The following is a 22538-nucleotide window of genomic DNA, read 5'->3' on the forward strand; positions in this document are numbered from 1 at the left end:
GGCCGATTTCGCAAATGTACTTTGGTAACAAAACAACACTTTGTCGTGCCTGCTCTAAGCTTGAATCTTGTAGCACATCTTGTGCAAGTTTTCGTATTTCTGTGCAAAGTAAGCAAGAATGAGCTGCAATCTGTGTGCGTTTGGTTGTTCACGCTATTTTACACTGACATTCTCCTCTTTTGTGATCTTTTCAATGAAGCTGTCAAGAGGAGCCGCCAGAGGAGCAAGTGGAGGTGCCCGACTATGAGCCTGACAGCGGACCTGACTGTGAAGAGTTCAAGTTGCCTTCATTTGGCATTTTTGATGATTTGCTCCGGATCCAGGTGCCAGTCAACACCCTGATGCAGCGTCACATCATTTCCAAGCTTTTTGATACTCTTTGCAAGATTACTGTGTAAGTCTCACGCTCAAGTCAACGTATCATCTAGTCCTGCTACATTTGTGTGACCCTGCGCCAAAGCCTTGAAAAGCCTGTAGTCCTAGCTGCAACGTACAAGTACCACCCATCACAAAACTTTGCTTTAGAGGAATACTGGCATGTGTTTCCAGAGTCTTGGAGACTCTACACCACATTTCTGATATGTGACACTTAGGAAGTTCTGAAGTGCTTATAAGGCAATTTAATTTGATATCAAAGTCAATCACTGCCTTCACACGGGCATTTTAGTTAGGTGCAGCCTATTTACAAGCGAGCACGAAGTCATTGGCGTTCAAGAATGATGCCTATATAGGGTGGCCCAGCTATCGTGCACCAAGATTTAAAAATATGCAAATGCCACACAGACAGAACCAAGATAATGTTGTTTGCTGTCGCTTGGACATACTCAGATTACTTCTTGCTTTCTGCATAATTATGTGATCAGCCTTAATTAATCAACTTCTAAAATATTATATATTTATATAAAAAGTATCAATGAGAAAATTGTAGAGCGACATGAAATACTTCCAATACAGCTTTCTGTTGCTCAATATGTGCCACATAAAAGTGTTTTTCCAGGCATGAAAGAAATCCGTAAGTACGTACATGCAAAATTGCCATGCGACTGGCTGCTTGAGGCACTTTACATGTATTTGCAGGATTCTTTAAATGTCAGAAAGACACTTTTTCTTAGCATGTATTGAGCAACGGAAACCTGTATCTGGAGTTTTTTCATGTCACTGTACAATTTTCGTATTGACACTTTTCATCTAAATATTATTTGAGAAGTTGATTAATTAGGACTAATTAAGTAATTAGGCGGAATGCAAAAAATAATCTGAGTATCTCCAAGCGAAGGCAAACAACATTACCTTGGCTCTGCCCAGCTACGTGGCATTTGCATATTTTTATATCTTGATGCATGATAGTTTGAACACCCTGTATAATACAGTGAAACTTCGTTGAACTGTAGTTGGCCGGAGCTGGGAAAAAGTACATACTAAACAGTAGTACAGCTTAAGCAAAATAGCATGAGATTGCCCACTTACCTGTCAAAAATGGAACTCGGAGAGAGTGTGATAAAAGGGCAAAAACATGCAGTATTTATCCACTTCGCGCGACAGAAGTCTGTTATTTTCGTTTGATGCCGCAGCGCCCTAGCAGCAACGACAGCAGCGTCAAACTTACTGAAGCTTGAAGCCAGTTTTTCAGCCAGCTTCCTCTTCTCGTCAAACACTCAGATGACAGATTCCTCATTGGCGTTGCATATTCTCCATGCACTGGCGCAGTAGTGCTGCAGAAGTCATGGGGAGCTTTTTTCATTGCAGGGTGCTGTTCTCGTCGTGACAATTGCATTCATGAAGCTGACGTAACGCGCCGCTTCTGCCACTGTTGGGCCTGAATTGCCCATGCTGTCGGTTTTCATGTCCTCATCACTGTCGTTAAGTGACCCTTCGGCAACAAGAGGAAACTATGGCGAAAAGTCGAACCTTGTAGCCGACATCTGTTTGCGGTCACAGCAGCGCTGCTGAGCAACTTCTTCGCATTCCGATTGCCACACACCGTAGTCAACAGTAGATCCTTGTTGCATGCCAGCGCTGACTTCCTGCCACGTCTGATAGCACGAATGATGTTCAATTTTTCTTCTATGCTGAGCACTCGGTGTTTTTTATCCAAGCAAGTCCTAGCTTACATACATCATAACGCTCTGGCATGGCATCGAAATGATGTTGATGTTGATGAGGCTTTATGCGCAAATGCACAGGGCACTTAAAGACCCTTGTTCTGATCTTTGAGGTTTATCGCTCTGCCGCGCCGCGCTATGGGGACTATGCACCACCGTGATTGTGCAACGAAAAGTGGAAACACTACTTGTTAACCGATACGTACGCACTAAGCTAGTACAGTTTATGCAGATACAAAACACATTATGTTTAATGGTCGCTGAGTCGGGGAGTTGACTAGGGAGAACCTTAAACCCCTTAGCTGACATGGCAAATTTTGAAGACATTTTTAAAAGTGTGGAATATGTTTATTGCTATAGCAATTATATGGACACTCCAGGCGCTTTTCCTGCTGTCGTCGTCGCCATCGCCGTGATGTTCTGTATAAAGTCCAGGTGCGATAACATCGCTGCCACATGCTGTTTGCTGTGGGTGATAGGGAAAGCGTGCAAGTGTCAGCTGAGAAGTTTGATGGCTTGATCTTGCACACACAAGAAAGGAAGGCGGGGAGGAAGTGCCGTCCTCTATTGCACCGAAGGCAGCATTGAGGGAGGGGGTGTTTTACTCTGGCAGCGGCTGAGCATGGCTACACGGGTCTCGTAATGAAAGCCAGTGGGTACAAAGTCCAGGCACGCCGAGGGCTGGTGGCTTCGCGTGTGCTGTGTTCTCGATGCTTAGTTCATATTGAAGCAAGAGGCAGCACAAAGGTCAATTGCTCGCTGCTGCTGCCGCTTTTCCTCACACAAGCGCTTTGGCAGCGAGTGTCTGCGGTCATCGAGTGAGGGTGTGTTCATGTTTGCCTGTGCGTGCGTGACACCTTGCCTGTTAATTTAGTTAGCAAACAAATGTTTTCTACAAGTTCATACGGCTGATGAAACCGGTAAGTGAAAGGAAGGAAAGAAAAAAACATTATTTAATGCCAAATGCAACGATATATGTATGCTTGTTGTGATGACAAGTCACCTCGTCATCGGCAGTTAAGGGGTCAGTGTAACATCTTCCAACGCCAACTCATGCAGTCACCAGCTTAGGCTGACAGCCACGTGCCGTCTTGCCTACATTTCATCATGTTTGTCATCATCGCCTGTACGCTGCAGCCAACTGAATAATACATTGCAATGTGCATGCCATAAATTATTCTCTTGACTAGCTTGTCACAGTGGCTCATTAACGATATGATGTTTGCCACTGAGCATGTGGCTATGGGCTTGACTCCTAGCTGCAGCCACCACATCACGATAGTGGGTGAAATGCACAAATACTCATGGACTTCGTGTACCTTAACCCTTTGGGTGCCAGATGTTTTTCCTAAGTACAACAAATTCAATTTCTGTCGAAGTTACAAATTAGCAGTCTTTAAATTCGAATGCTGTTTGTTGGCAATATGTTGCTGAACATTCTACAAATATTCTTATTCTTAAAGATCAAGCAGTGACTGTAATACTAATTAATGCCTTTAATTAGCATAATTACTGTTCCTCAGACAACATGGCCTCTTCGTCGCTGTCACTGTCCCTTGAAGACACCGCATAATCAATGTGAAAGCCCTCTGAATTAAAGTTCATATGAAGTTCTTGAATTTCTGGATCATTAAAAAAGAAATGTGCAGGCCTTTTGTGGCACTCTGTCGAACAAGAAAGGACTTTTGCAAAGCCTTTGTAAAATTTCACACATGCAGTAAATCAATTCATCACATTTGTCCATTGAGTTGCTGCAACAGATGCAGCTGACAGAAGTGCAACATCTGTTTTTGATGCAGAATTGCGTATTTGTAAAGTCCATGCTTCTACTTTTTTAAACTTTCACATTTCTGGTAGTTTTCTGTTTAAAAAAATTTCTGGCAGAACCCATCTCATGATGAATGTCTACGATAATGTGATTAGCATTGAAGCAATGTAGCAAGACAACGTATTGTCACCGCAGAGACATGTCATGCGTGAGATGTGTATGCAGCATGGCTCCTCTCTCGTGCTTCCTTCTGGACACGCCACGCCACCTAGTGGCGATGCCGTGAAGCCTGTGCGTGGCACGTCTATCATTATCTAGAGGTCAGGTGTGCTTGTCCCCGAGGCTGGCTGTGGCAGGACAGGACCAGATCAGATGTTTGAGATCGACGTTGATCGCAGGGCAGTTGGAGCATTCCACTTGTGTTCCTCTCCACTTGCTCACAACATCCTGGTGTAATAGATGCCTTAGCTCTTGCTTTGTGGATGAGAACCTGGGCTGTTCTGGGAAGGCGAGTGGGAATGGGAGGAAGGATGCTAGGAATGGACTCCCGTAGTAGAGCCTTCCTCTCGTGTTTCAACCAGGCAATCTGGTCATCTGGTACAATGACGGATGACGGGGAGCTATAGGTGTGGTCCAGCACGGACGAGCTCACTTCAGGGCTGCGATGGCGGTCTTCTCTAATTTTCTTGCCTGCAGCCTCATGGGCCGCCCTGTTCCGCGCTCCCCTCATGTTGTGACACGGGTGTCCAGTGTACAAAAATGTGTGCATGTCTATTGCCCCGCAGGTGGGGGCAGGCTTGTTTTATGCGGTGCGCTATGGTAGTCGTGTAGGATCAGGACACGGAGCGAGAAATATTTAGGAGTGGAAACTCCGCTGTGTTGCGGCGACCCAAAAAGGTCACAAGCCCGCGGAGCCATTATCGTGCTGGCGGCTTGGAAAGAAATTACCGCCGTTGAGAGCGCGCCGGAGCAATGCCTCCTTTGGCCGGAGCCGCCTGCCCAGGTGCTGCATTTTTTTTTCGCTGCGGATTCTACGACGCACCGCATGGCGCCGCCACTGTATACGGCCCCGTCAGCGCATACAACAGTTGTGACCTTATCTGGTCGCCCGCGCTCGCTCGCACTGACGGGAGTTTCACCTCCTAAATGTCTTACTCCGTGGATAAGGAGTTCAGTTGCTTGAGGGCCTCTTGACTGTCTTGACTTAGGCCACGGGCCATCCCTTCTATAACAGTTTTAATCAATCAATTATCATTATATATATTCAGACTAGATTGAATACATATGGGCTGGGTTCGATTGTGCCCTGCAGTGGAGAAATTTTAAAGGATATTTTTTTGCCACATGCTCGGTTACCCTAGTTGGACAGATGCCTGTTTTCAAAAACCCCGTTCTCAAAGCACAGCAGCCCAAACGCTCTATCCATTTGATTGCGAACTACTCATTGATACAAGTTGGCGTCGCTCGGGGAAAATGTTTAGAGATGGGCATGGATAAGTCAACGACCGATTTTCCGGACGCCGGATTTTTCGGACCTGCCCGATAATTCGGACGCCTTCGCGGCACCACCACGTGCCCCGCAGAGTCAATGTGTATAAGAACGTCTGAAATTTCGAACCCAAAAATTCTTCGCCGTCTGATTTTCCTAACTTTTTGCCATAACCGCAGGTACGAAATGGCATGAGTCGAAGCCACCACCGGCGCCATTTCGTTAATCTCGCCGTTTCTGGTGCTTTCGCACGCAGATCCGCTGGCAGCCGTAGCCACCACCACGGCAACGTTAGGCCTAGAGACTTCGACGTTCGCTACCAAGCTTCTTTCTGTTCATTGCCGTGTTTTTTCATTGAAATAATTCGCTGCTGTCAGTAATGGCGCTGACTCTGCCTTTGTAATTATCGCCAGTGGCTTCGAAGCTCGCAAAACACGGCACGTTGCATAATGCCGGTTCCCTAAACGGACCTTCGCTTCGATACAGCAGTGTGAGACGGTGAAGCATACCATGAGTGAAAGGGTCAATTGTCATGGGATGCGGTATGCATTCCTTAATTATACACGCGCGTACCCGTCGTCTGCTATCCAAGTGCGAACACCGATACGCCTAATAAGTGTACTGGCAGGCCTTTAGAGCTATTTCAGATGTGCCTGTGGCGATTTCAGCCCTCGGGGGCAGTAAAAAGCATGCATTCAAATTTTGTGACAGCCCGATTTTTCAGGCGTTTTCGCTGCCCGTAGGGAGTCTGAAGAATCGGACGTTTACTGTACAAAGATACCAGAACGTGCGTGAGGTATTCAAAGAATGTTAATCGCATTAAATTTTCACGTCTTATATTGGAATTCTGCATCCTACAGTTGCTAGAACGTACCTTTTGTTGTTTAAAACAGCAAATTGAATTCAAAACGGTCCAGTGATTGTGTAATAAAAGCATTTCTGCATTTTACACAACTGTACTTACTTGATTCTATCGTGCACCCAATGCACAATGCACAACATGCACATGAATGCAACATGTCCACAGTTTATAAAAGAAAAATATCGCATTGCCCCCACATTCGCGATCAGAAAAAAAACGCATGCAGTATTCAGCGCCCGTCCTGTCGTATGTGTTCTTTTCAGCTGTTTTATGAACACTGGCATAATTTACCTTCAGAGAAGGGAACTCTTTTTTGAAGACACTGAGCACGTGCTGGTGGGCGAGTTGGTTATACATGATTACAACGAAGGCACTGAATAAAACATCTGACGAAGGAAGGAGACACGAGACAACCATGTACGCACTAGGTTTCAAGAGGTTTCATAATAAAAGTGGCATGTCATTGCTGCCACTTGCGCATCTTTGGCCACAGATGTCAAGCACACACGGTTCTTGAGCAATCATATTTATAGTTACTTACTATCACTTTTGCAAGCTTTCATGTGACTCTGCACTGGACTTGTCGAAGTATGCAACTGACAGCATTTCTCGCACTGTGTGCAGAACGCGAGCTTGGTGCAGCACCAGAAATGCTGGCAGTCATACCCGCCGACACATCCTGTACCGAATCTTGTAAAATCTTGCGAAAGTCATAGTATCTTAGCAAATCATTGACCGAGAATACCACTCTTGACTGTATTCAAGAACAAAATTAACCCACAGCAACCTTTATGAAATATGTACTGTGTCCTCATTTTGGGATGGCGCTGGTGATGCTGCTGACACCTCCGACGGTAGGCAGTTGCCAATACTGCGAACGTAGTTTTAGTTTTGTATCCGATTGTAACGAGCAGGCAATTAGTGAACCCATTTTCTGTGAAAAAAAGGTGCATCTTAGATTCGGGTAAATAGGGAAGTTGAGGTTGGCCCTGAGCTAAAGCTTCTTTTTAGTACTCCTTTTTTTACTGTCCATATAAAGAACCTCTCGGAGTTCAAACTTATGCAGAGCTGATGTGTTGTATTGGGACAGTTACTCTACAACCAGCCAACTTCTTTATTGTGTGTCTGTTTATTCTTTTATTTAATGCAGGTACCCATCAACATATCAATACGATGCAGCCGTGGACAGCCTGTTAGAGAAGTACCCGCACCTGTCAAGCATCAAGGGAAAGAAAGGAAAGGTAAAGAAAAAGATTTTATTACTTGCAATTACAAAAACACTTTTGCCTGTAATGCGAAGCAGTGATGCATTAGGTGGTGAAGTTTAATGTACAGTAAGCCTTAAACAGCTTGATGCATTGTTTGTTGGAGTGAACATTTGCAGATGCGAGCAAGCAATCTTCTTTGGGTAAGTGAAAGAAGTCCGATGTCATAACATGGCAAAACATACTTATCTGCGTATGCGATCTCTGTTGTTTCACCCTGAGATGAGTCAGTATGAGCAGCTGAGCCACTTAAACAATGGCAACTATGATTTAGACTTGTATATTACAGGCTGTTATTACTGATTCTTGCCTTTCTTGCACTCCATCAAACTTAAAGTTTGTGTGAAATAAAGTATTATTAGAGAAAGCTGTGCTCGCCAAAAGCGCTCATTTATAGGCCGGATAGTTATCTCGCAATAATGTGGATGCCATTGCTGACACCATTGGTAACTGACCAAGGTGATTGTTTATGCTGCTGTACCGAATGCACCGTCTCTTGTTTCCCATTTGAGGCAGAGGTAAACAGTGCATCTCGGGAATTCAGAAATGTGTCAGCATAACAACACATTTAACAGACCCACCGAATGCCGCTGGCAGCCTTCGGGAATGGCAGGGTTGCCATTGGTGTCTACTTTGCACCAAATTGGCTGCTTTAAGACATTGACCTTCAACGGAAAGCTCGGCTACTTTTGACTTGCATTTTGGCACATTTGCTAGTCATAGTTTGTTGTTGATTTCAAGCGAAATAATCAGCATGCGCAAAGTTTACCCATCATTTTCAGCCATCACATGCACATGCACATGAAAACACTTTTTCTGCTAGGATCGCACTTGAGAAGCCATTGTGTAAGGTCCCTTAATGAGTTTAGTTGAGATTTATCTAGGGGACATATCTATTGTTGCCACACTTCGTAAATATAAAGTCAATCTATCTTGGCCCAAAAGTAGCGGACCTGGGAGATGTGAGCAAGAAGATTGCGGATGTCTCTGCTATGGATCAGGGCACTGTGAGCTTCCAGTTCTGAAGGCTCATGATGATGTAGCATCAACAGCGCCTTCACAATGCCTTGCCAGCGCTTCGGACACTTCAGGCCATAGATCTTCAAGCAATAGGAACATGATTAGCTGTGAAAATGTAATGAAGCATCCTCTTTTTTTTATGTTCGTTAATCAAGTGGCAATCAGAAGTCCTAAATTTGCAGGCAGTGAGCAGTTAACAGCATGTACTCCCAGTAATCGACGCGCGCATGTACTGAACATGTGATATTTCGGTGACTGGTTCAGGCCGCTAATTATCATTTCTGGTTGGCTGATAATGGTTCGGAATGTTCCTTATTCATTAAAATTTATGATTGATTGACTAATGAAAGTTATATTAGTAATAAAGTCTGTATTTTAAATTGGCTCCAAATTGGACGAAAATGTAACTGTTGTGGCTACTTTGGGCTGCTTTTTGGTTCAGTCCCGAGTCCTTTTATCAAACTGCAATTTTGGCTTGGTAATGTGATCAACCGAATGATGAGAGGGAGGAGGAGGAAGGGCAGGCATATAAGCACAGATCTCCTTTTCTAGCCCGGCCGCTTATGCACATGGTGTGGCCGAGCACATACAGGACCCGCACACCCTATCATGGAGATAATCTGTGCCATGTGTAAATGCCAGAAAAGCTGAGATGACTTGTGGGTTTATATGTGCTGGCTTTCCACATGACTAGTGCTGGAGGTCACATAATCTCAAATCTTGCCGGCACATTGAAGGGAGAGGCAGCACGAAGTGGTTGCTAACCTCTCTCTGCTTGTGCTCTTCGTCACGCCATTGTTGTGACAGCATGTTCTTGGTCACAGGGTGAGATCTGTTTGTGGCTGCCTGTGCGTATGTGACACTGTGCCTGTGAATTCATTTGTTAGCAAGTGTTTACTGCAGTTTTTTTGCCTGATAAGCCTACTAACCTTACTTTGTGTAGTTGTTCAATACCCTGTTATTGCTATCAATGTTTCACCTTTGGGCGAAACTGTGACTTTCTTTCTCACTGACAGAAGTTTTGGAGGACTGCACTAAAGGCAAAGTTCTACACCTTTCGAAACACAGTGGCAGGCAGTGTGTGGAACACACGCCAGGCTAAGAGCAAGTACGCTGAGGAGCTTAGGCAACAACGAGATAACGAAGGTGCACAACATACCTCTCGACCTCTGGTAAGCACAAGATAAACGACTCATGTCATCCTTGTGTCTGCATGTGACTGAAGTCAAATACCTTGCTTGAGTGGAGGAAACACAGGCTGCGACATGTTCTGAAAAATTTTTATAAGTGCAAAAAAAAACTGGCAAACGTCAATGAGAGCAGCATTCCAGGCAAGTTGTTAATACATTACTCAAGTATTATTGTGCAACAAAAAAGACATGGACATAAGAGAAGAAGAACACACAACAAGCGTAAACTTTCAACTAAATTTATTGTGCCACTGAATCGGTTTATATATGTGAAGCAGTATAGACTGCGCATGCACTTACATGAAGAAAACGAACTGCACATTCGTGTAACATAGTAATGAGTCATGTGACGCCACCTCCAAGAAGCTTAATTCTTTTTCTGTAAGAGCCAGTGAAGGGAAACTAACACACTTATTATGCAATTTTGCAATCATCTGCGCTTCAATTATTTCAGTGGGTTCTCGGCGATTTATTGTCGCGATCATGGCTGCAAGCCTATCGAGGCCGATTGCACGATTGTGTCCCGTGGCAGGACGCAGCTCATCCAAGAAATAACTGACTCATGTCGACTGTGGGGATGCGCGACTCTCGCGCGTCCCCTGATGTTTTTCCCGCATAGCGCGCCTCCTGTAGTGCGGCTTCGCCGCGTGGCCTGCGTGATGCCCGCGGCGGTCGATGTGGTTGGGGCGCGGTGCGAGAGATGGCGCGAGTGTTGCGCTGCTAACGCCGCCGACAGACGAGGTTACTTGGGCACCGAAAGGAAGGCGCTTGGGCTATTTGGTTCGAGATCGTCGGCGGGCGCGGACGTCCGCGCGGGCGCCGTCCCATGCTTCTGCGAGACTGTCTCGCGTGGCCGCCTTCGAACGTGCCACCATTCGCGTGACCGTACACGCGAACGACCAGGCATTGGGATCCAGCATGGGGCGAACATATTCGCTCGTTTTCCGGTCGCGGTGAGTCTGACTTCTAGATTTGTCGCGCGCCCATCGGCATGTTTTGCGGATTGCAACTCGGCTAGCAGGCATTGATCTATGAAAGGTGCAATAAATGCCCTTGTGATTGTTTGCACTACTGTGTTGTTGTTCCTTTGTCCCAAGAGTACGGAGGAGAACCCCCATATCTCCCACACGACCCGATGCCAGACCCAGATGTCCCGTGCAAAGATGCTTTTGAATACCTCAGCAAAGTGAAGGTGCACTGCACGAAGAACAGTTTGAGGGAGAAAGTGCTTCAGTGCTTAAGCCTTGTAGAGGATGAAATTGTTCGAAGCGCTTTTAAAACAATATCTCCAGACGAAAATAACAGCATTCTTCCGCTGATGCTGCACTTGTCAGGAGAACTTGGTTTCGGTGCTGTGTTGCAATTGTGTTGCATGTGTGTGTGAGTGAAATATGTAATAAATTGTGTTTGAAAGGTGGGTGGTCCGTCTGGCATAGGCAAAAGCCAAAAAGAGCATGCTTTGGTTATAACGCGGCACCGCTTATAGCACGGACTTTTACAGGTTCCGCGACCTAAATTATAAGCGGTCTACACTGTATACCATTTTATTAAGTACTTCACAATAGCCTTGCTCCACATAGATTTCACCATGGTCGTCAGATCTGCATAATTTGTTTTCTTTCTTCATACTTTCAGTACATTGATTTACGGCTGTCGGAAGACGAGGACAAAGCATGCCAACAAGGTAAATCCGAAGCTTCTACAGTTGCAGAGAACATGGACTACCACAAGCAAGCGCTGCTCGCCAAGACGAGGCATGTCGCTGTTCGCGAGATGACAGTGGAGAAGGCCATTTCGACTTTTCCCGTGTACAGGAAAGAGTCATCCGTGAGTGTAATCCTTTGTTTGTGCATTCAGTTACGTACTGCATCAATTAGACTACGCACGACGTTGCTGCTCGTTAGATAAATTTACCACAGCACCGCCCATGTTTATTTTGGCTGCGCTCGTGTGTGGCAGCCGCAGTGGTTTCACGAACAGAGCCAGCCATTGTATCGTGACATCATGACACGTGCATTTCCTAGGCAGTGAAACCAAAACTGGCTGGTAGAAGCAGGTATCATAATAAATTATATACGGTATTCTTGTGTTTGAACCTTTCAACCATGAGAAAAGCAGTTATCACACTGATCTGTTGTTTTCTCTATCCTCCCTGGCAAGGGGGCTAGGGGGCCCGCCCAGAAGCTGGCCATTTTTGCTTGTTTCTTTGTAATTATACTTCTGGTTCAGGCATACGCGTCATTCTCTCTATACAGGATGGGTGCGTGAGTTGCCTGACATTGCCATGCCCTTAGAGTTGCGTCACCCTCAGAGACCAATTGGACCATGTGGTTATCAGCTGCCAGAGGTCTTGCCACGGCACCCCATGGCGGCAGCGGTATCTGTGCTACACAGCATGCTGATGCGACCTCTGAGCAGATGCGACCTCATGTGCAGCAGATGCAGCTACATGCAGCTGCCGTGTGTAGACTGCAAGTGCAAAAACAAAATACTTTTTCTTTTTTTCTCTTATCGTAGACATATACATTTCTTATTTAACTCAAAATAAGCAATAATAGAGTATCTTCTCACAATCATGAAATTCACCAGTACTGGTTGGGCCTGCTTGGCTGGTTGCGAAGTAGCTGCTGATGACATTTCGAAGGAGAGAGCAAGCAATTTTTTACTGTTTCTGACATGGTATTGTGAATTCCATGCTGCATGCAGGGCAATAATATTTGGCTCACATGTTCACAGGGACCTCGTCTACAGATTTGCAATGTTTTCTTACAGTATTTAAAAAGTGTTTCGTGTACTTTGTATATCCAACCGAAAGGAAATTTCACTTTGGCTAGATTGGTTGTAAACCAGTTTGCAAGATTGCTTTGGTAGTATATATACCACTGAAGCAATCTTGGCAAAGTTGTAGGGCCGTTAATTGCAAAATGTTCTCATTAACAACCTTTAATAAAGCGCACCTAATCAGACGACTGCTACACCTGGTGGTTGGTGGCTACGACGCAAGTCCCAGCATGTCGCCTCTAAAATTTTGCTGTGCGCTGCGGGAAGCCACAGGCAAAGGGTAGACTCATAGGTCTTGCTAAGAAGCTGCAAATTCTTACTCTGGCCTCCCTTCCAGTGTGTGGTAATGGCAACGTTTTCTTTTCTTTTTCTTAGTTTTATTATCAAAATGTCTACTTTTGCAAGCCTTTAGTGACGCATCCGCTCATATTTCAAGCATAAATTTTGCATGGCTGCTACTCTGTATTTATGCTACCTGAAACTAGGCATTCCACATGGCCAAGATATTTTAGCAGTTAGCTTTAGAGTAGAGACAGCATCTGTATTTCTGCATGTTCTGTGCTATCCCCCAATTACCATCTCTTGTACTGCAGACATGCTGTTATCTCTGAGCCTCTCCTCTTTTCTGGCAGTGAAATGTTGTGATGCCTCAATGTAACATAATGAAATTTAAAAAAAAAAGCTTCGTGCCCTTCCATTCTAGGAGGAAGGATGACCAGCGAAGCTGTGTATGTGGGCCCCTTAATGGTGAACTGCACCTCAGTCGCAAGTCGGCCTGGTATTGCACTATCTTCGGGATCGGCCCACGTATGGGGAGCGCTTAACGCCTGCTTCAGCTCTTCCACGGGTCAGCCCGGCATTGCACTATCTTCTGGGTTTTTTTTCTACATGCGGACGCAATAGGGGGAAAAGTAGCCCTTAACAGCTTCACTGTAAAAATTCCTCTGTTATTCAGCTGGTATTGCTATTATTACTTTTTTTCTCAGCTGCTCGGAGAGTTCAAGATTCTATGGAGGGCTGACATTGCTGACTGCTTTGAGAAGGGCATCAAGAAGCTGTTCCTCATACTCATGAACTGTGGCACGAACGAAGAAATCAAGGCAATGTCTAAGCCTGGAAACGGTATGTTAACCATTACAATGTAACTCGTGTACCTATCCTAGGAGTGCCAGCGATGACTCTCCCATCTAAGCTTCTGGCTGGTTTCAACTCAAAAATTCACACGCACGACGATGTGCACCCTGGGTTTGTTGTGCATATAACAGGCGGATAATGCTCGCAAACGAACTCTCTGCAAAATGCCACCTCTGTGCAAAATCTCAGCAGAAGTCAGCCAGTGGTTTACCAAAAAACTAATGCACTCCTGGCACTACTATCTGTGCGAAACTCAGTATATCAATACTTAGACGTGCCAGCAGTGCCAGCAATACTTGGTGCCAGCAGCAGCTCCAGCAGTGCTCGTCACAACATCTAGTCGTGCTGTGCTCAACCACGGTGCACTATAAACATTCTCGTGTGGCACAAGACACAAAAATGCCATGCTGTTTTGCACTGTTAGACTCGCAAAATTGTTCGCTGCACTTCAGTTGAACCCGTCAGCAGTGGCAGCCATATGTGTACGTCAGCACAAATCCATCTAAAACGGTCTCTAGTCTACACCCATTGTATTGATGGTACATACAAAATCTTGCATACTGGATCGAGAGCAGACAATGTTTGGGAGGTGCTTTCATCTCTTGAAAAACCATAAGGCAAGGTGCAAGTTTGGCCTAGCTTGTCAGACATGGTTGAACTAACACGAAGGTAGAACTTGGACAAAAGAAAGAAACGACCACAGCAGTGGTCTTCCTATCGTGGCAGTTTTATCTTCCCAGGAAGGGCCTTCTTATTTGAAATAAGTCAAGGCTGTTCTTGACAAGCACTCATTTCGGCCGCCACCATCTCGTGTTCTTTGCATTGTTGCTTTGCAATGCAACATTTAAAGATTAGCGATCACATGTGCACCTAGAATTGCCATTGTTTCATGTCAGACCGGGTCTTCGTTCCTTTCTTTTTGTTTCTCTTTCCCCTCGCCTTCTTTTTTTTTCACGAGTCCGCACTGCACCCTCACTTGAAAAGCTTGCCATTGTCATGGTAGTTGGTGGTTGGATTCATAGTGGATACAAAGGGGCCAATGTAATGGGCACATGCTCTTGTGCAGTCGAGTTGCAGAGTGCGTTCATCGCGCAACGCCAGCTATATTATAGCTCTGAGACACATGTGCCGTCACACACCTGTAATACCACTACAGATGTAAGTTCACAATGAAACAGGGAACGCTGCCTAACATCCTCGCTGAAACAAATATACGACATCAAGAACATATCGCCGCCTTAAATAAAGTGAACAGCTTTCTAAAAGCGTTTTTCTGTTCGCATGCATTAACAATCATCGTCGGTGGTTTCCATACAATTTTTTAAAAATGTTTTGTCTTTGCTGCTGCAGACATTCTCATGGTGGTGCTGAAGGCCATTGCCAGGAGATGCGGGGAGAGGCTGGGTTCTCTCTTGATCGAGGTAGGTCAGCATTTGTGCCATTGCTGTCATTTGCAGGCTATCACACAGGAAAGGTTTACTGACTCTTGCTGCAGAACTCACTTGCCAGCGAGCGAGTTTATCAAGCTGCTGTGCAGCAGCAAGTGAGTTAAAGGGGCCCTGAAACACTTTTCTAAATAACCATACATTGGCCTCACTGTTGAAGGGCGTCGCATTGTGAATCTCCTGCCACAAAAATGTGTCATAGTTTGAGGTAGTTATCGCACCGATGCCTGGCTTTCTGTCTCTCCTTTCGTCACTAGTGCACTGGAAGCGACACAGTAGGGGTGGTGAGGGAGCAAGGCCCCACCCAAAAAGTGGGGCATCTTCATTGAATTTGTTTGCTACGTTGCTTAAAAGGTCCAGGCGTGTGCAATTGTTTTTCGACTCAATATAGCACTCTGGTTGCCTTTCATTGCCACGCCCCTGGAGTCACGCCACCTACCGACCAATCAGAGCCACGCTGTTGTCAGTGACAAGGGGGCTTGTCGCAGCACCCCTTGGCGGCTGCGGCACGTGCGCTGCACAGCACGCCGGTGCAATCTCTGCGGCCACACGCAGCTTTGCGCAACTGTCGTGCTTAGACCGGAAGTGCAAAGATAAAATACTTCTTTTTTAGTCTTTTTGAGATCCCAGATCTATATATTTTTCACTTATTTAACTCAAAATTAACAATACCATTACTATTACTGAGAATGTTCTCGCAATCACGAAATCCACCAATACCGGTTGAACCTGCTTGGCTGCTTGTGAAGTAGCTGCTGACTACATTGCAAAGGAGAGAGCAAGCCATTTTTTACTTTTGCTGACACAAGATTGTAAATCCCTGCTGATGCAGTGCAATAATATTTGGCTCACATGTTCACAGGTGTCTTGTCTACAGATTGGCAACAAATTTTCTTACTATGTTCAAGTAGTGTTTCATGGCTGCTTTAAGAGGGGATGAGGCACTTCAAATAATTTTTTTAACAATTTGACAATATTGCACAGGTAATGTATCTTTACCAGCTGATTTTTAAAATTTATTAATTTTTTCTATGATAAATACTCTTTATGATATCCAAAACAGGATGTTCTTTGTTTGGAGCCTAATTAGCTAATTAACAGCAACTTTCACGGTAATTTACAGTACACGGAATTGATTGTGAATGTTCTTAGTGTGTTGTAAGGTATAAATTATTGTTTTAGGCCATATTGAAAAGAAGTTACAAGTTGTTGAACTTCATCATAAAGAATGCCCACCTTGATAAGTGAAAAATATCAATATGGTATTTGCCTAAATTATTTGCCAAAAATCTGCCTTTAGGAAATTTAAAAGTAAATTCAACTGAACACCTTTCCTACGAGAATGGTTTGCTTGGATCGCTGTTGTCTGTAGTAATAAACTTGCTAATACACTCAAGACACCTGATTGTCAAAAATGACCACGTTTGAATCTGAGCATTTAACAACTTCTAGCTGAACTTCTAGGCGTGCAGAATTTTTTTTTTTTTTTGATCATATGAATTACAGCTTCAAAAAGAGCGCATGTAATTTTGCATTTATTGAGCTCATGTCTGGAACTGCTAGATACTGTCATTGATTGGAATGTCAGATTCTAGGTAAAAAGGAAAGACCATCCATAAAATGCTTGACAAGCAGTGGTATATTATTAACCATTGTTCAAATAGGTTCTATTGTTTATTCAATTTCTATTGATATTCTAACTTAAGAGGAAAATTTACTTCAGGCACTCTAAATATGTGAAGATTGAGAAATTGTTTTGCTTGGCATTCACTGTGCCAGTTTTGATGAGGTTTGTTGACTACTGACTATAGAGAGTAGATTTTGATTTAGGCCATTAATTTTTCTTAAAAAAAAGGTTTGTAAATTGAGAAATAAGCTAAACCATTAAGTTTACAACTCTAAACTCAGCACTAAAAAAATCAATATCACGATTGTGTAAACTGGACCTGTTGAAAAATTTAATGTGGATAAAAATTGACAGTTTATGCACCACTGTGAAGTATACTGCTAATTTGTGAGTTGGAATTTTGCAAAACCCTCATAAGCATTGTAACAACTTCACCTGTACACTAAACATTTTCAATTTATGCTATCAGAATTTTTTTAATCTTCAAAATTACCAAATAAAAAAAAACTCATGCGTCGAGTTTACAATACCGTAAGCTCCACTTATTAACACATCTAAATTGTAAAGCAGAGATGATTGATTATGCACTGTTCTAAAATATACTAGTAATTTGCAAGTATAACCTTTGCAAAACCCTTGTAAGCATTATAACAGCATTATAAGCATTATTATAACAACACTCTGTTCTATCAACTGATTTCCTTCCTTGTGAATTGTACACAAAATGAGGCTTTTCACTGATGAGCTTATGTAACAATTTTGCATAAGCTGTAAATTCATATGTGGCATTTGTGTTGATGGTATGCTCTAAAAGGTTTCGTTCGCAGTGCTACAATACCTCTTTTTGGTGCAGTGTACGAGTTTGTAAACTTTGTGCTTCTATATATTTTTTATACCTACTGATTTTTGGCAATTTCTCCTGTAATTTGAGCTCCTAAATCAATTTTTTGTTTCCTAGAGCTGTTAGAATGTAACTTTCACTTCCTATAATGCAACAAATTTTATTCAAATTGGTACAGCTGTTGTTTCATAAAAGCAATTTCTTTGTTTTGCATGTATTGTATTAGGAAAATTGGAGTTTGCCCAGAGCTAAAGCTGAAAATGTTGTGCAATTGAAATTGCAACAGGTTGTTAATTCTGATAGGAAACTTCTATGCCACAGGGCAATGCGCTGCCGACGCCCTGCCTCGTCACACACGTCGACAAGAGCGTCGACGTGTTCGTCAATGGTGTCCACCTGTTCACCGCATCGTCTCTGCTTGGGGGCCTCTGTGCGCTGTTCGCGTCTTTCTGGGTGTTCCATATCGAGTACTCCAGGCACGCGAAGGGCATCTTGACATTTCTGGAGCACGCCTTTCTTTACTTCAACTACACCATGCCACACAACAAATGTAGACGGTTCATTAATTTGTACAAAAGGTCATCATCGTAGTGTGCGTCTGTTGTCAAGTGCAACCAGAGGAGCATACTGTGTTGGTGGGGCCCCAGTGCTTTGGAGAAGTTAATTCTTAAACTTTTAGTCATTGCAATGAGCACTACTTGCAGGTTAGAGATCTCCCGATCCACTTGAACATGATTTCATGCTAAGGCTAGACTGGTCATCATGGAATAGTAACAACTAAAGAACCATGGCAAGTTGTGTAACTAAACACAACTGCAATTTGAACTAGTGTGAATCCAGTAAGAGAGCAGATGAACATAACAGATGGGCCAGTGTAGTGTGTTCTTGCTGTTGGTATCTCAAAGTTTCTTCATTTCTGCAGTGTTAAGTTGAAAGTGTTTTATGCATAACCAGCAGTCTAAGATCAATAAGAATGGGCAAATTAAAGTTTCTTGCTAGAAGCACAATTGCTTAAATTGCTGTTTATTGAAGGTAACCAAAAGTGTTGTGCAGACTTGTAATCGTACAAGGACTATCAATAAGAGGCAGAAAGAATAAAATGTTGTGCGTTCCTTATTCATTGTCCTTGTCTTAATGCGCTGCTTTAAAACTGTGTTGAATGCAGTCAATGCCTCAAGTCACATTGTATGTTAACCTTACCCTTGTTCAAAATTTGTGCTGAGTGAGTTTTAGTTTCTTATTCATTCAACAACGTAACATTCAACCAATGTGAGCAGCATGCCTGCACATGGATAGGTTGTCACGAGTGCCTTGAAAAACTTCTCACTTGCTGTTTTGAGAAATGGTGCTTATCAGTGGCACATATCTTAATATAGTCAGCATGGACTGCCTTCAACCTCGAAGAGGACAGTGGCATCTCCACTGACTGCAGTCTAAGCAAGTGTTCTGAAGTTGAACTGTCTGTTGGAACCTGTGATACCTTGTCAGTTGGTGCTGGCGAACGGCAAGGGATAACCTGCCAGCACAAAAACAATGCGTACTCCATGTTAATATGCAGGATGTTGCTTATACCATTTTGTTGTATTGTTTATGGTGTATATATATTTTTGTAAAAGGCTTGTTTACAGAGAACAGCAACAATGCAGAATAAGCTATTGCATCTTTGACAGGTCATATTATAGTGATACACCAAGTCTGCAAATGTCTTTTAGGATAGAAAGAAGCTTTTTATTTCAAAACTAAGTAATCTCCAGTGCATATTATGAAGGCTGGAAACTTGTTCTAGCCAGCTTATTCTCATAGTATCGGGCTGAATTTCACAATTTTATAGTGACGCAACTAATCTGTGACTGAGAATAAACTTCAGCTGTTTGTTGTCTTTTCTCGGCGGTGTTGTCTTTTCTTGGCAGCCTTTTACAAAGGGACACTAAAGAAAAAAGATAAATTTAGACTGTTAATGTATTCTTTAAAATCTCTGTTGTTCATTCTGTGATATGTCAATTATTAGAAAAAAATGAAGCTCAAACTCATTTTCTAAATTTTGTGCCTAAGCTTTAATGCTGGTTTGTGATTGTGACGTGGTGGATTTCAATATGTTTTTTCGTATTTGGAAAGTATTGGTTCTGCAAAACTTCACGAAACTCATGTGGTGTACAACTGATATCGGCCACAACATGAAAAGGCACAAGGCCAGCCACATTTTACAGTTGCTCTTGGGCTAGTTGCGGATGTTCAGTCAAAGGCTGTGTGTAAATTTGACGCATTATTCACTCTATGCGAGCAGACATGGGCACAGTCCTGCTATACTGCCAAAAATTGCATATGTCCCTATATTTAAGTACAGTCCAACCTCGATATAACGAACACGGATATAACAAAGTAAATATAAAATTTGGTTATTCATACTTTATTTCATTGAAGTAGTCTGCTATAACAAAATCAAAAGTGTGAGGTCTGATGTAGTACCAGTCATAGCAAAGCTAATTTTTTTCTGGTAACAAAAATGACAAATATAGTTGCCTAGTCGATTCTTCAGACACCCGATTTTTCGGACTTGCATGATTCCTGTGGCACCGCTACATACCTTAAGCATCAATGTATAATGGCAATGGAAATTTTGGGTGCCACATAGTGTTCTTGGTACAAACCGTGTGCATGATGCTGTAAACATGGAGGCCATGGACAAAGTTTCTTCGTGTCGACTGGCACGAAACTGCAGCTTTGTAGACGAAACGGTGCTGGTTAGGCCTAGTGGCCTCCTCGTCTGAAAGTTCTGTCGGTGGCTTGCGCATTTTTATGTTGTAGACCTTACCAGCAATTGAGTGTGAAATCAGACGCACGGGCTAGACTAACTGTCGTAGCAACAGAGTACGGATCACGGCCTGTGCAGGCCCACATGTGGTCCTTTTTGTGTCTGAAAGGTCTGTCGGCGGTGTGCACGTTTTGGCCTGCAGCTTGGTTTGGTTGGGCTACAGTCGGCAAGCCAACGTGCCGGTCCCGCTTGATGATACCGATCATGTGTTTGCGCATTCACGGCGATGCAGAATGCGTATATGTAATTTACTGTTCCTGTGCCTCATATCTTCACAGCAAAATACGGCATTTTTTAAATGTCACTGAAGACTCTTTGCTGGCCTGTCGGAGGCGCCGCGCTTGCATTCCTTTCGCGTAGATCTGATCACAATTTTTTTCCTGTCGATATATGCATTTAAGCTTTTAAGGAAGACCGGATGCAATTAAGGTATTTTTGTGGCTGCGATGTGATTTCACGATAATGAGGTTTGACTGTATAACGAACAGGTCAGTACAAGGGTAGTCCATTGCTTGCACAATACTCTGAAGATGCCTCTGTAATCTGCAAGGAATGTAGGTAATTGAATATGAGGGTCTTTGTTTTGCGGAAAAATATGGCATCTCCTGGTGTTTGTGCAGAGCATTGGTCTTACAGATGTTGAGTTACAATTTCTAGATAGCCTCCCTTAATTCAAGAAATGGTAATTGTCAACTGGCCTCTGCTTTGGATTTGCTCAAATATTTTGTTTTGCCTTATAAAAAGTGCAGACAATGTTCCAGAATAATATACTTGCATTTGTCACCTTTAAGCTGCTAAAAGCTGTTGAGCAGCTCTCAATGGTAACTGAATAAAGACAATTGGGCACGCCTTTTGTGACTGCAGTCAAACACAACCATGCACATAGGCGCTGTTGAGTTTTGCACCAGATTTAGATATATGATTTGAGTATGGTGCTTGACATGGCATGTCTGCTATGAAGAGGGTTGAACTTGCAGCATTGAAATTAGTAGTTGGGTGACTGCTTGCCTTCTTTTGTCCAGTGACTATGAGTAAGCAAAAGCTACAAAAAAAGCACGAATTTGTAAGGTACTGTCTTGGAATAATGTACGTTAACTTTTGTATGTGCAAATGAAGAAGCTTCACTAGTGAGTATCAGTCACTGTCTGATTTGGCAGACTAAAAGAAAAATCTGATTTTCTAAAAAAAATATTCAATTTTTCACGACTGTGACTTAAATAGATAGCTTTTTTGCACACATTCCTCTCTATCCTCCCCATCAAACTTTGAAAAAGTCCACAGACATCAATGGCTGTAACTTTGTACACTCAAGTAAGAATTTATAAATGCCTCATAATAAATTGTCTGTGGATTTTCTTTTTTACAAGAAAAAGTGCTTTCTACGAGCACATGCAGGTGCTTTTCCAAGCTATTTACTTGGTTTGCCTAATTTTGCAATGTTGGCTTTCCCTACAATGCTCCAACCCAACGAAGCTTTTGCCTACAAACTACAAGTCTCGCACGTGGAATGCGTGGATTTTACATAAAGCGCTGGTACAGAAGGGCTCTAAGCTAGTAATAAAAATTTTGGCAGAACCCATCTTGCAATGAATGTTGATGTTAATGCGATTAGCGTTGAAGCAATGTAGTGACACCGCAGAAGCTATTCATCATATGTTTGAGGCATGCATGCAGCCGGGCTCTTCTCGTAGTTCTGTCTGAACACGCTGTGCCATCAAATGGTGCAGCCGATAAGTCTGTTCCTGAAATGTGTGTGAACACATAGGACAAGATTCTTTGATTATATATGTGTTGGTTCGATTCCGCTGAACCGGGTAATTTTTTTTCTAATTCAAGAGCAGCACATACCCTGTGGCACGTGCCCGGTAGCTTCTCTTTATTGAAGCCCTGCATAGATCTGTGGTGTGGAACAGACCTACAAACAGGTGGAACAACTTGGATATCTAGGCCACTTTTAACTGCCTCTGAACACAGTTGCAGACTTCCACGATTAAGACGTAGCTACGACAATAGCACAATGGCTATTGATGTGTGCTGCACACTGCTGTTCTAAAGGTTGCGGCTTTGATACCAGCCGCGGTTGCTGCATTTCGATTGTGGTCGAATGCAAATAACACTAGTGTAGTTCAATTTAGGTCCACGTTATAAAAGAACCCAGGTGGTCAAAATTAATGCAGCAACAAGAATCAATGGGTGTGGGGT

The 22538-nt window shown here is 43.4% G+C and overlaps 1 protein-coding gene across 1 annotated transcript in view; it reads left to right on the forward strand.

The window, feature by feature from the left end:
- Nucleotides 1-19407, forward strand: part of LOC126525847 (uncharacterized) — a 40470-nt gene extending 21063 nt beyond the window's left edge. Inside the window, exons 9-15 of the mRNA XM_050173807.3 lie at nt 200-394; nt 7372-7462; nt 9523-9678; nt 11332-11523; nt 13464-13599; nt 14962-15032; nt 17846-19407. Of these exons, the coding sequence (XP_050029764.2) occupies nt 200-394; nt 7372-7462; nt 9523-9678; nt 11332-11523; nt 13464-13599; nt 14962-15032; nt 17846-18115 (1111 nt within the window). The 3' untranslated portion in view covers nt 18116-19407. The remainder of the gene's footprint in view (nt 1-199; nt 395-7371; nt 7463-9522; nt 9679-11331; nt 11524-13463; nt 13600-14961; nt 15033-17845) is intronic.
- The last annotated feature ends 3131 nt before the right edge of the window (nt 19408-22538 follow it).

The sequence above is a fragment of the Dermacentor andersoni genome, chromosome 8, assembly GCF_023375885.2.
Source record: "Dermacentor andersoni chromosome 8, qqDerAnde1_hic_scaffold, whole genome shotgun sequence".
Lineage (NCBI taxonomy): Eukaryota > Metazoa > Arthropoda > Arachnida > Ixodida > Ixodidae > Dermacentor > Dermacentor andersoni.